Source organism: Stegodyphus dumicola, chromosome 6 (assembly GCF_044657685.1).
Source record: "Stegodyphus dumicola isolate Sdum_Otavi_A_Nest chromosome 6, ASM4465768v1".
NCBI lineage: Eukaryota > Metazoa > Arthropoda > Arachnida > Araneae > Eresidae > Stegodyphus > Stegodyphus dumicola.
Window position 1 is genome coordinate 85,023,564 of NC_140773.1, and position 15,258 is coordinate 85,038,821.

Sequence of the window (15,258 nt, forward strand, 5' to 3'; positions counted from 1 at the left end):
TGAATGAACCTAGAGTGGGTGTAAAACTAAAAAGGGGGTGTAGAACTGAAAACTGTAAAGGAATCGAGAACTGAAAAATATTGTGTATATGTCTATGTCTGTATGTATATATACATATAGTATATATATATTTGTTTATATAAAAATATAGCTTTAAAGAGCCCACCAATAAGAAAATTTACTTCTGCGTATGTGCATTCAACTGTCTATTTGATACAAAGTGGGAATGTATGTGCATATATATAAAATAATAGAATTCATATCTAGAAAACTTGAAAAGCTTATATGTAAATTAATATCAAACACACATGCACGTCAGTTTGGAAAAATACAAAATTGTAGCTAGAAAATTTTTATTTCAATTGCACTAGATTTTACAATTTATTCAAATATATGTCATGAAGTGCATAAATCTGTATTAGTGCACTATATGAACTTGATGTTTTTAACAAAAATATAGCTTTGAATATTCTAAAATATAGCTTTGAATATTCTAAAATATATATCGCTTCCACGCATAAATTATAACAAAGCATTACAAGACACACACATATATAAAGTGTAAATAAGATATATTTTAGTGAAAAACTGAATTAAACACATTTTTTGCTAAATAGATATCCAAGTATTAACAATCACGATTCTGCTTGTTATCATTCAGGTATCGGTTTTGACTAGTAAACTAATATATTAAAACGATATTTTTGTAAATATAATTTTAAATATCATATAGAAGAATTTCAGAATTTTCTGTTATATGTGAGCAGTAAATTTTACATCAGTCAGATATATTTGACTGCAAATCAACAAAGCGTATGCAAGCAATAATTGCTTTTGCGATTTAATCCTGGTTAAAATATGTATGGTAGTGGTATAATAAGATTTCCCAAAAAGGAGACTGAAAAAGTGACCGAGCTTATTAAAGCTCCCAAACTGTGTTTAAATATTAACTAAAATTTTTTATACGTGAGAAGTATATTTAGGTATATATTGTTAATAGTTGGAAATCGGTGGAATGTATTTGTGCTGCTATAAACCTGAATGATGTTCAGAAATCTTGTAGAATAACAAACATTAAATTTAATGCCCAAAGTGCAGTTTTGCCATTGCCATGGTTTAGATTTTCAGAATAAAAGCATTAAATTACATATAGTATAATTTAAATGTATTTAATTTTTTAACTGCAGTTTTGATACAATGCTTAGTGAAAGGTATTAAATTTAATGCATAGATAACTGGGTTGGCTTGGAGCTTTCCTTACATAGAACTGTGGGTTGCACTTAAAAGGTCGATTAATGACATTAATTGTGCCATTATTCTTTTTATTTATAAACCACAATTACTCTTAACTTCTGAATAAAAGCAAAAAACAATTTGTGGTCATTTTACTGAGCTCAGTAAAACTGTTTTGCATATATACATTTCCCCTAAAATTTGTTTGTTTATTTTTTGCAAAATAAAGGCATGTAATACATTTTTGTAGACATTTCTCTCAAAAAGTGAATTTTGCGTTTTAGTTGAGATATCAGAAAGAGTATATGGTTTTGGAAATAATAATGGAAATTGTTTTCCATGGTATTTTAGTATTTTGGAAGAAATAATTTAATTGTTGTCATATTCTAGTGTAAATAATCTTAAATAGCACCTTTCAAAGAATTACAAAATGCTACACATTTCTAATGTGGCAATGAAATAGTCTTGACATATAAATAATTTAGAAGACAATTTTCTTTCAAATCATTTCCTTGAAGTTCTTTTTCATGCGCGATTCCAGAAACATTCAGTTCTGAAGTAGTATCTCAGATCTTTAGCTTCTAAATATTTTATGAATATTTAGATGCTTTAAAAGTTTTAAAAAATAGTTAGAAGTTCCTTTTCAGTGCAGAATGAGCTGAATTTCTAAGGCTAAAACTAAACCTCGAATAGTTTATATCTCTCACGATTCCATAGGAAAAGGGTACATTAATGTTGAATCTTTGAAGACGCTACTTCAATCATCATCATCTCCTTCATCTTTTTCTTCTTCTTTTTTAACATTTTTGGCTTTTCTGGCTTCTGGCTTATCAGATTCTCCATCATCTTCAGATGAATCATGATTGAACTCCCAGTACTGGTCCCCAGAATCTCCGTTTTCATGTTCCCAGTTTACTTTAATCTTGGATTGTATCCCTTTAGTTTTATGATATCGCTCCACTGTGTGCTCGGGGCCTCCAATTCTATAACCGTATTCGTATGACTTGGCCTTAGGTACATTGGCATATCTGTAATGATAAACAAATATGTTAGATATACACCATGTAGGCAGATTTTGGAGATACAGAGAGATATTTAGCCCGTGAATGCCCAAATTTTCCTAACTTTTGCGTATAGCTCATCATAAATATGCTTTAACGGCCGTATTCAGAATGTAATATTTACAAATGACAAAAGTATAATTTATAATAATATATAGTATAATTATAATAATAATTATAATTATACTGTATAATATTATAAATATAATAATAATTATACTATAAATATAATTATAATAAAATATTATATAGTATAATTATAATAAAAGTTTATTTATAGGGAAATTCATCTATTATGAAATTTAGCGTGCTGAAAGTTTAATTCGCTGTAGCCAATTCGATAAGAAAAATGGATAATTTCACAAAAAAATCTAAAGATTTGTAGAGTTATTAGGTTTTTTTTTAATGCTGGAGACTTGAAAAATGAGCAATGCCCTCGCCGGGACTCGGACCTGGACCTCTAGAATACGTACCGAGAGTGCTACCGTTACACCATGAAGGTATGGTGGAAAGAGGGAGGAAATACCTCCTTTTAAAGGGCTTTTTTAGTTAATATTTTATGAGGGGACCCAAATGCCAAATCCTAGTGGTGACGAAACATCGGCCACCACCTTTTAGTACGAACGCCACTTGTAGAATCATTAGGTTATTTTGAAGCAGGGGCTATAAAAATGTATGATGCCTTCGCCGGGACTCGAACCCTAGACCTCTCGAATACGCGTCGAGTATGCTTCCAATTACACTACACGAAGGCATGCTGGGAGGAGGGAGAAAATGCGTTAAAAATTGACAGATAAATTTCCAAAAATCTGATTAACATTGTCATGTCTATCAAAAGGAGTGAAAAGAACTCCAACCCTTTAAAAAAAGATCGTATTAAGCATTAATTATTATTGCTATTCTTGTTAACTGTAATTCTTAAGTCTTTTACACGATAAATTACATGGTATAGAAACCATGATTCAAACCCGTCTATGAAATGCACAGCGTCCTCCAAAATACACATTTATAGCTATGAATAACCATTTTCGTGGTACAGTATGATCCCCTAAAATATGCTTGTTGGGGTTTCTAATCTTCCAAGAACAGGATGTTGCATTTGCTTTGTACAACCTTAGTTTGAAATACGGAGAAAGGTGGGTAGTGAAGCTAAAAAAACAGTAGCATTAAGATGGTTTTCACAATTCTAATAGCCTATAGCTGATTTTGAGCCGCCCAAACAGCATAGTGGTTAGCGTCGTTGACTGCCGTGCAGAAGGGCCCGGGTTCGAATCCCGGCGAAGGCGTGGATGTTTGTAAATGCATAGTGTCGGTGCGGCATGGCGGTACTCTAAATATGCGGCGAGTCGAAAGTCCTCTCGTGTGGTTTGATGGAAGGGGAGAGAGGGGGTAGACACTCGGACCCTTCCCCCCCCGGGTGCTCTCCATCAAAATTGGAACGGAGCTAAATCGCACTGTCACCTGAATGGTGCTCAAGGCTGTTGCCAACGGCAAGCGTAATGTAGCGCTCCTTGCCATGAGGAATTTTGTGGCGAGGGTGGCTTGGGCTGACTTATGTCAGACAAGTGAGCATAAGCAACAACAACAGATGATTTTCAGAGTTGGTAATTTTGCAGTTAAAAGTTTCAGACATTTTGGCAAAAGTGTCTGAAAAACAGGAAAAAAAGTTTTAGTTGGACGGAATTTCGCTGTGTCTGATTTTCAGATGTTTGGAATTTCGCTATAGTGTTGTATAAAATAACATTAAGCGAATAAGAAATTGGATGGGACCAAAAAGGTCGTTCGTCATATTCGGGGTTTCGCTACAGCGGAGTTGACTGTATAACTACAGCATCTGATAAGATTTCCTCTACTTAACACAATGATAAAGAACACAATATTTTAAATATAAACACCGTATATTTCAAGGCCTGTTTTCCAAACATAAATGTATCTACTAACGACGGACATAATTTGCTATACATGGTAGAGACTGCAAAAAGCATATATAAATGATTTATTTTAAGTATTTTTTCACATTTGATATTATATGCTGTATATGGATAAACAGCCCGTATTTACAAATGCTTTCTGAAAAAGAGGTTTAAGTAAAGGTATTAAGGTTGGGAATTATTGGAAAATTTTTCCGTATTTAGATACCAAGCCTGTTTGAACAAATGTTCCTTATGTTGCATTTTTAATTGAAGCTTGATGCAAGGTAAGTTCTCTGATACATTTGATGCAACTTGAGAATGAAAAAGCAAACATATTGAAATGCACTGTGCGTTTTCTGAAAGCATGAAATCTGTTCCCAAGGTTTAGCGCTAACAATACCACATATTTTTTGTTGTTTTCATAACAATGTAGACGAAATTCTATAATGAATCAAATATTTATTCTTAATGTGAGATTGCCTAAATTTCAGTTTAATTTCAAAATACTGTCGTTCTTTAAAGTACCATTTATTAATTGCTTCTTCTTTTTTTTTTTTTTTTTTTTTTTAAGATGTTCACTTCATTAAGTAAATAGCCATATCCCTTAAAAACCATCCAAACACTTTTCGTATTCGAAGTCAGTGATGCTAATGGTTAATTTTTAGGTTATAATGATGCAGTTTGTGGGTTGAATACTATTGATTTAGATAATACACTGCAAAGACTTGTGCAAAATATGAGAACAAACTCTTTTTATTACTATTATTTCTTGCAGTTATTATTATTATTTTGTAATTCCTTAATTCCAATCAGACTATCTAAATCTCAGTTCCTGTTTTTTTTTTCAACGCCAAAATACGTAAAAATGAAAATATTAAACATTTAATTTTTTCCAAGAGTTTTAACTGCGTGCAGGTTCATCGTTTTTTGAATTACAAATGGTTTTACAGTTTTTTTTTTATAAATAACAATAATTTATTAATATTGTTTCTTTCTACGTATATTTAATATTATATTTCTGTTTTTGTCATGCTTTTGTGACGAAAAAATAATATTTAGAATTTTCCGCTCTGGTTAAATGTAAGAATTTTTTAAGTATTTCAGGTGATAGCTTTTGAAGTATTTTTGGGCGTTATTTATCAGAATTATTTACTGAGCTGCGAAGCGAACGAGCTTTGAAAGTTGCTGATTGGACAATACAAAGGATTGCAGCCTGCATGAAATGCTCATAAGAAATGCTGTACATTTCGCTCAAGACAGGAAAAAGAAAAAAAAAAAAAAAAAAAAAAAAGAGAGCACCTCTCAAAAGGAAAGAAGGGAGAGATGATCAACTGAGTAGCTCCAGAGATAAAAAAGAAAACAGCTTAGGAATGACTACAAAAATTCTCAAATGAACCTGAAATGTCTAGTGTAAACTGAATCTCTAGTAATTTTGTTTCAAGTGGGTTATTGCTGGGCCATCAACTGAACATAATAAAGCAATTAGAATTTACAAGAAAGTTTACAGATTTGAACTTTCTGGTACAAAAACATTGTATGTTATATGAAGATCAAACAGAAAGTTGAGCCAGTCAAGAATTTATAAACCATATTATGGAACATGAAGATAAAAATATTTTTTTACGGATGCTTTATAGCTAACAAAGTAGATCTATGCAAAATTTCGTGGAAAATGCATCAGTAACTGTGGCATGATATCCTTACTTATTTTACTGACCGAACATTATGTTATTAAGAAGGCATCTATAATATCTAGCAGAAAGAAAAACAGCTGAGCAATTTCAAATCTTGCATTGTACCATAGAGCCAATACCTCAGTTATACTGAATAGTTATGGGATTTTTGTAAGAACAAGAGCTTTAAAAATCCAAAGTTAACACGAGACGTACGCTGTGGGAGCAAATACTGCACGTTTGAGATGAATTCAAAGTTCCTAAAATGGTTTGTTTTACCTTAAAACCTGCTATAAAAATGAAGTATTTCTTCTATTGTTCGGACTTAAATTTCTGTGAAAATAATGTTATTATAATTTGAAATTAAATGATTAAACATTTTCTTATTTATCATGATATATATTCTTTAACCGCAAGGAAGGAATAAAAAATTACTTTATCTAATTATTTTGCACAGTACTGTGCATTCCAGCAGTATATACTGATAGTGTGGAGAATCTGACCAAAATTCTAGATAAGTAAAATATTTTCAAACTAAAAAAAATCCTTCTAATTCTAGAACTGTGCTTTCGATGTCTGTGAAATTTAAAGTTGTGAAAAAAGTATTTTAATGTTGAGCAGTTTGTGCTATCATAAAAGTTTCATGGGGATCTCGGTGTACATTCGCTTTTAAAAAAAAACATTTTAGGACGCGAAATTGTTTTTGGTATTAAGAGTTAGCGCTTCGTAATTTGTCGCTCGCAGCAATTTCTGCGGGTCATAAATTCTGCTTCCAGCTGCCTTCCTAAGTTCAAAAAATTTTGTCGCCCCTAAACTCTGATTTCCAGTACCTCTTTCAAATACTAAAAATTTTGCCATCCCTAAATTTTTTTGCTCAATGATATTTTCTAAATTCTAAAATATGGTGTCTCATAAAATCTGCTGCACCGGTTGCACCGACTCTGGCGGTGGCACCGTTTGGCATTCGATATTTGTTTGGAATACGGCACACAGTCGCTGAGTCAGACTGCACGCCCGACATTGAAAATGTAACATCAAGAAGGTGTTGGTGTATTTAATTATGGCAAAGCACACGAGGGCTATCTGCCTAAGAGGAGGGATGCATTCGTGGAGGACTTTTTAAGGGAAACTGGCTCGTATACACGTTACAAATGGAGAAAACCACGAAAACGCCCATGCAGCCAGCCCGTTCGCGGGATTCGAACCTGGGACCGAACTACCAGTGTTCAGCGACGTTACCGCTCGGCCGCTGGTGGGCAACATCAAGAAGGAGTGGCCTGCAAATTATATAAATTTCAGGGTAGACGCACGTCACTGAGTTATGCGAATGATGTGAAATGCGCAGCTTTCCCGCGCACATTGAAGAAGGTATAAGGGAAGGAACTTGCAGAATGTTCAGTTTTCGAGCTGTTATTTCTGATATAGAAAATCATCGTTTAAAATGTGTTTTTGACTCAAGAGGACGCGAGTAATAGCAGAAAATGCCAGGCCATTATCAGCGGAGGCAGCAGACAGATGAGTTTACGAGGGCCACGGTTATCCAACTGAGAAAAACAGGTTGGTCCCTACGGCAAATCTCAGCTGGCACACACCTGTTCGCGTCCATAGTGCACCGGCTGTGGCGACGATGGTTCGATCCAGAAAATGTGGAACGTTCGAGGGGTACGGTACAGCTAGAGAAACGTCAGCACGCATGAATCAATGCATCCATCTAAAAGCGGTGACGCACCCGCAAGTCACTTCTACTTCTATTCTGCAGCATGTTCAAGACACCCTGAATGTTCCAATACCGAATAGAATCAATAGCCGTCGATTGGTGGCTAGTGGCCTGCACTCGTGGCGTCCGTTAAGAAGACTGCCATTGACATCACATCATAGGTGCCAACGTCTGTAATGGTTCCGTGCTCGAGCGATGTTAACGACGGAATGGCACAGAGTCGTATTCTCAGATGAGTCACGCATCTGTTTCTCCAATAATAGTCGCCGCGCACGAGTGTGGCATCGGTGTAGAGACAGGTCCAGTCCGGTAGAAATTGTAGCATGCCCAAGGGCGTGGCAACGCGGCAGCATGGTTTGGGGCGCTATTGCGTACGATTTTAAGTCACTTCTAGTTTGTATTCGGGGCACTATGACAGCCCAACGATACGTGGATTATGTGCTCTTTCGGTGACACTCTCCTACCTTCAGGGACTGCCCAATGCCTTCTATCAGCAGGATAACGCCGGACCGCACAGTGCTCGCTTCAGCAAACGTGCTCTGCAAAGTGTACAGCTGTTTCATTGGCCACCGTTCTCTCCTCATCTCTCATCAATCGAACAGATTTGGGATGTGATTGGACGCCACTTGCAAATCCTGCCATTGCTACGTTTAGAAGACGAATGGTGGCAAAAGGCTGATATGGAATGGAGAGCTATTCCTCAGGAAACCATCCATAGTCTCTGTAACTAGGCGTGTTGCTTCGTGTATCGCTGTCCTAGGTGGCCATACAATATAAAATGGCAAACCTACTGAGCCGACGCTGTTCTCACTCTGTATCATGCATATCATTTCGAAATAAAGAACACTTATTGTTCGTCGCTGCCTCTCTCTGTTTTCCAAGTTTTATCACTTTCTGGGCACTCCTTCTTGGCGTTCCATTTTCAATGTCGGTTAGTGTATCTATTTCGAATCAGTCGTAGCACTGATTCGAAAAAAACATACTGTGCATGAGCATCAGTATGGTTTTTGCTAAATAAACTTTAGAAAAGTTAATAAGAAGAGTCAAGCAGAGAAGAAAATTGTTAGGATCACTATGCAGGTGAAAGAAGACATTGTTAAAAAGTATGAAGATGGCATGCGTATCCGAGTCTTGAATATTGTAAACCGTATGCCAAACACAATGGTGTCTACAATTGTGAAAAATCTGATGTGTACACCACATGACTTCCTTGTACGGAATGTTAAATTATAAGCATTTTTTCTTGCATTTCATTTAAACTTATTGGATTGAATTAAATTTACTTCATCGATAGCGCATAAACCACAACAGAATAAATTCACTCTTTTTGTTTACCATCGCGTCACTCTGGCGCTAGATTCACTTAACAGCATTACGTTTCATTCACTTTGTTACAGATCACAGATCATCAGGCATGTAAGAAATTTTCAATCTTTTGACTTTTACTTCTATATATCACTTCATGGTAAAACGTTCTGCGTTTATGTTTTTAATTTCCAGAAAATTCGGACTATCTTCTTTGGCAAAATCAATAGATAAAGCAATATAGGCATAGGCAATATAACGTGAGATAAGCAATGTCTTGGAAGAAGTCCTCTGATCTGAAGGAGCCAATAGAAAAACAGCAGTACATCGTAAGTAATTCCGTAGATATTTGAAAAAATTATTGATTAAAAATGTAGAAACATAAAAATACATAATGCATATTAAAATAACAGTAAAACTCCGATAAATAATATGAAATAAATGAAATATTTACAAGTCCCAGTGTAAAAAATAGAATTCGACTGTGCGATCTCGTCGGACTCATTCACTGAGTCCAGGGACAATCCGGCTCGGCTACGAAGTTCTTAGTAGAACTGGAAGAGCTGGAGCGCCTGAAGTGCCAAATTCTAGCTTTTCATTTTCGTTGTTGATACTGATAAATTTGTGGTAAAGCTCTTTCAGCTTAAAAATGCGAGATTTAAATTCATCTAAATTATTAATATCCGATATCTTAGTTTTTCCAGTTTGAGGAACATTTTCCTTGTTATTAGTTACTTCAGCTTAGATTTTGGAATTATTTGTCGTTGCTGCAGGTATGCTTTCCGTAAATTTGGGAAAATCTTTGTTTGGCAAAAGGCTTTTGCTTATTATTTTGGAATTTTCTACTAGGATGTTCCGGGCAATCAGAGCTGGTGGCTGCGTGGAAACCATTACACTGAACATATCTCGCTGAAATTTCTGGCTTTCCTTTTATAGGGCATTCATAAGAATTATTATGTTCTAGACATCGGACGCATCTGAGAATATTTTGTAGCACGCCTTTTGCGTGTGTCCATAGCGTTGACATGCGAAGGCCCCGGCCTGCTCTTATAGCCAACAATGCGAACTCTCATATCAGCGATGCGCGTTATGTGAAAAACTTCTTTTTCTTTCGCGGGTTTAGGCGCTTCCAGGTAAAAAAAAAAAAAAAAAAAAAAAAAAAAAAAAAAAAAAAACCAGGAAGAGGTTCATTTTATAACTCAGAATGCACAAAATTTATATCATCTGAAGAATTATCTAATCGTTGCCACTTGTGCTATTCAAATGCTATAATAAATCTAAAACGATATATAAAAGGAATTAAACAAACAAACAAACAACAACAACAACAAAAAGTTTTTCACTGACGATTCAGTATTTCTCGTTCAATTAATTCACTTCTCACTTCGCGACAAGGTAAAAATACATAAAAACTCAAAATATCTATACTAAAAATTACTAAGTAAACATTAAACACTTATTTCCTCGAATAAATTCCAGAATGGATTAAGCATTATTTAATTCACAATAGTAAAAGAAAGCATTATGTTTGTTGTTGCGAAGCTCAGTTTCTCTAGATTGGCAACAAATTCACTATTCTGCTAAGTTTCAAATGTAAGCAAATATGTCCACTATGATAAAAATAATTAGGCTTAGCTGCATTTAAACAACTTTTAGATTGTTAATAATTCTGCAAATATTACATGCAGACTTAGGCATAAAAACCTTAACCGGAAGATAAGAACAACGTAATTCAATGATTTTTAAAGCAAAAAATGCACAATTTACAAACATATAACAATAAAGAAACTGAGCTCACTGAGCCGAGTAACAGAGTGGATATATATATACGTATATTTATTACTTTTAGGGCGGCCAATTGCAACCAAAATACAAGGTGCACATCAACATGTTATAGGAATCCAATATACAAAATGTCAACTTTCTGAGGCTACTCGTTTTTGAGTTATGCGAGATACATACGTACGTACGTACGCACAGACGCCACGAAAAATTATCTTCGGAATTCATTTTAATAAATTTTATAATTTTTTTGGGGGGAAAAGAGTCCTTTATTCTGTCCTTTATCCTTACGTACAGATATCACGCAAAAACATCGTTAAATTGCATTCGATAGCGGAAAAAAAAAATATTTTCGTTGAAATATGATACTCGAAATTTTTCGCGATTGCAATACTTCCGTTTTACTTCGTACAAGGAAGTAAAAATAAAGACGGTATTAAATCGCCTAATGTTGCGAAGAGGGCAAAATCGATTACCAAAGAAAGATCGGAGAAGTCAGAGCTGGCTGAAAAATTGCTTTTGATCTGGATGACAGGAAGGGAATTATGTACTATGTTTAGTGCTACACTTGTGTGCAGTCCCTTGCATATAGATTTTAGTTTTAAATAATATTACAATAATAACAAAAGGAATTTTTTTATAAGAATGGATTAAATATTTTCCCTTTATTTCTTATTGGCATCTGAACCGGAACATGTACCGAGGTAAAACTGTATTTCTGAATATAAGTCGATTCGTGTATCAGCCAAGAAGTAAGATTCAATCAAATTTAGAAACCTTTGTATAGACCGAGTTTAAAACCGCGTTATAAATTTATCTCTATATATATATTGCCAAATCTAAGAACAGCTGGTCCTCTTATTTAGCTAGATCTTTCAGGTGATCTGAAAGTGAGTGAAAATTCACTTTCAGCTTCCATTCGAAAGGTATGATGAAACTACGGAAGAACGAAAGTGTAATTTGGAGGCCCAGAAGTTTGTACCTTCTTCTCCGTCTTCGGAACTTTGGCATGCACATCATTTGGCGCCTTGGCACGTGAATTTTATTTTGGTTTTTAAGGTTGTAGAGACATTAGGTATTTTTTGAAAGCAGGAGAGATGAAAAATGAGCAATGCCCTCGCTGGGACTCGAACCACGGACCTCTCGAATACGTGTCGAGTGTACTGACCACTACACCACGAAGGCATACGAAGAAGGCGGGAGAAATAACTTATAAGGTGGTAACCGTTGTCAAGCAGTTGGGTTACAGCCGAAAACATCGCGACAAAAACATCGCGGACGAAAACGTCGCGGAGAAAACAACGCAAGGCGAAAACGTCGTGCTACAAAACATCGTGGGAGAAAATATCGCAAAGAGAAAACATCGCAGTTCTAAAACATCGTGGTAAAAAACATCGTCGTCGAAAATAAAGCGGTTCAAAAACTTCGCAGTTTAAAAACATGGCCATCGAAAATATCGTGGTAAAAAATAAAGTATCTACAAATCATCGCATGACGATAACATCGCAGACATGCTTTTTTCAGGCTTTAATAACTGTAAATGGATATTCCCATAATGATTTGTGAGCGCAAGTGATATAAGGAAGGTTAATTTTTACTTTCACATTTTTTTATTAACTAATAAATTTTTGCTGAAAAAATAAGAAGGAAACTTAAGCATAGAAAATTAAATGCAACTTAATAGATTATACTTTTTATGAAAAATTACCTGTAAAAACTTTATAAAAAATGATTTATTAATGGTCTTTGTTAGTTAACTATGTCGTTTTAAAATTCTATTAAGTGCTATAAGTTGCATTAATTTTCTATGCTTAAGTTTTCTTCTTATTTTCTCAGGAAAAATTTAATATTTAATGAAAAATATGAAAGTAAAAATTATCCTTCTTTACATCTTGCGCTCACAAATCATTATGGGAATATCCATTTACAGTTATTAAAGCCTGAAAAAAGCATGTCTGCGATGTTATCGTCATGCGATGATTTGTAGATACTTTATTTTTTACCACGATATTTTCGATGGCGATGTTTTTAAACTGCGAAGTTTTTGAACCGCTTTATTTTCGACGACGATGTTTTGTACCACGATGCTTTAGAACTGCGATGTTTTCTCTTTGCGATGTTTTCTCCCACGATGTTTTGTAGCACGACGTTTTCGCCTTGCGTTGTTTTCTCCGCGACGTTTTCGTCAGCGATGTTTTTGCTGCGATGTTATCGGCGGACAAGGTTGCAAGGTTTTTACTTCTCAGTGACCATGTTTTTTTTTTTTTTTTTTTCCCAGGTAAAAAATAAATTCTGTTTCATTTTGCTGTATAGTCAAACAGATCTGAAGGATTGCTTTTTCTGCTAGCTTTAAACTAAACTCTTTGACTGAGCAATGTTGTCTATGAGGAGATTAATAACGATGTAAATAGTAAAATAAAGAACGCTATTCACTCTAATTTTAGCTCTAGCAGAGAAAGACATTTTCTGGTCAAGTGGAATGTCAAGCTGAAGTAGTAGAACATTAAAGTTCTTAGAAATTTGATTATTATAATGTTAGGTATGCTGGTTTGTACCAGTTCAGTAACAGAAAGAGAGTCGGACTTTAACGTGTTATGTTGGAAGCTTTAAAATTAATTATATGTTATTTCAGCAAGGAGTTTTGATGGAATACAAAGCTGTGACAAGGGTGAGACAAGTACTTGCCATATGTGAACAAATAAAAGAGGCGCTAAATTAGCTACGAAAATTTAGAAATTCATTAAAAAAAATATGATTTTAACTTTCAGCTCTAGAATACACCAATGAATATGAAGGTTTGTGTTATAAACAACAAAACTGAATTGAAAGATGAATTAATAGCATCAGAGGTGAGGTTTCAGAGTAGTGCATGTATTATTTTCTAATTTTATTATTGGAAGTAGCATGTGAAGTTAATTTACACTTGTTGTAACTAGCAGCATAGACTGAACTTCAATAGAGATTATCATACTCCCGACATTAGTAACTTTTTAATCTGTCTCCCATTAAAATTTACTTCTCTTGTCATAACAACTGGTTCAAAGTCCGATGATTAAAACATAGACGGCGTCGCAATTGCCGACAGTGTTTTACAGCATGACGCAGGAAGAATAGCATTGGGAGACCGGACGACAGTGTTTAAAAAAGAAATGCACTTTATTATTAGATTTTGATATATTTTTTTTGTATAAAATTTGCCAATGAACGAGGGATTTGAGGTTTGTCTTCTTGTATCTATGTTTAATTTACGCGGGAATTATACCACATATGGTTTCATTTACGGTTATTTCTTAAGCAGATGCATATTGCTAGACGGATTAAATGAATAGGCGCATTAGTTTGTTTGATTCTTTGTGGACTGAAACTTAATATGCAAGGTAAGATATAACTTTGCTTTTTTTGTGTGTGTTATTTATAACGAAACAATAAAATGAACTTTTTAGTTTCTACGAAATAAAAAGGAGATTTAAAATTTTGAATAGTTTATAAAGGTTTAAGGCAAAATGTTCTGGCTAGTTCTAATGTACTAATTGATTTTCACATAAATAACATATTTAAAAAAAAATCTGGTTTTGTTCCTTGATTCTAAGGTTATCGATATAAAAACATATTTTAAAAGAAACTGTTACTTAAATTTTACTAAAGAAATTTTTTAAAAATACAGTTTCGAAAAGACTGAAACGTGAAAAGAGAGATACAAATGATCGCAATGAACTGTTTAAAATTTAAAAGTGTCTACGAAAGTCCTTACCTGCCTTTATTATCGTAACCGTTGGTCATAGACACGTACTTCCACTTCTAAAAGTGTTTAAAATAATTTAAAGATTCATGTGTTGGCATTACTAACTTTAATGATCGTAATCTTTAATACTAGTGAGGTAAGAATATTTAAAGCACAAGGCTAGAATAAAAAGATATTAAAAAAGTATTAAAAAAAGTAAATTTAAGAATTTGGTTAAACGTTAAAAAACGTTAATAATTAAATTAATGAAAGTATGCTAAACTGTTAAAGACGAAAAATTGCTTAAGAAAAATAATATAATTAATTATTGCCATTAAACGGAAATTAATTGACTTAACAAGGGGAATAAATTAATCTCCGTTTAATTAACAGTAATTAATAGAAGCGATTATATTTCTTCGCCTTTATATAAAAGAACAATTATAAAAAATCAGATCAGGAAGAGAACGGCTCAGTACTGAATCAAAGTGCAAATTAAGAAAAATAACTAAGCATATGCTTATTAAAGGTCAAATTGATTCAAAGTACAAGCCAAATATAAAGCTTAAAAAATTATTAAAGTAAAGATTGAAGGATCCTTGCAAAAAAAGGTTATTCTCCGATGTAATCGCGTAATATATATACAAATATATTCTTTTTCCTTCCCGCCCTCCTGAAAAAAAAAGTACAAGTCATAGGGGAGCGCATTTACCACTTTGCCTCAGGTGAAAACGTATATAGGCACGGCTCTGATAAAATAATATCTTTCGAAATTTAGGATGCGTTTATTTATGATAAAGATTTATCCAGACTACATTCATCTTAGAAACTGCATTAAGAGTATGTAATCAGG

The 15,258-nt window shown here is 34.0% G+C and overlaps 1 protein-coding gene across 1 annotated transcript in view; it reads right to left on the reverse strand.

Annotated features, from left to right (window-relative positions):
- Positions 1–336: 336 nt before the first annotated feature.
- LOC118193682 (uncharacterized) overlaps positions 337–15,258 on the reverse strand; it is a 57,068-nt gene continuing 42,146 nt past the window's right edge. The window contains exon 3 of the mRNA XM_035364808.2: positions 337–2,261. Coding sequence (XP_035220699.1) covers positions 1,991–2,261 — 271 coding nt within the window. The 3' untranslated portion in view covers positions 337–1,990. The remainder of the gene's footprint in view (positions 2,262–15,258) is intronic.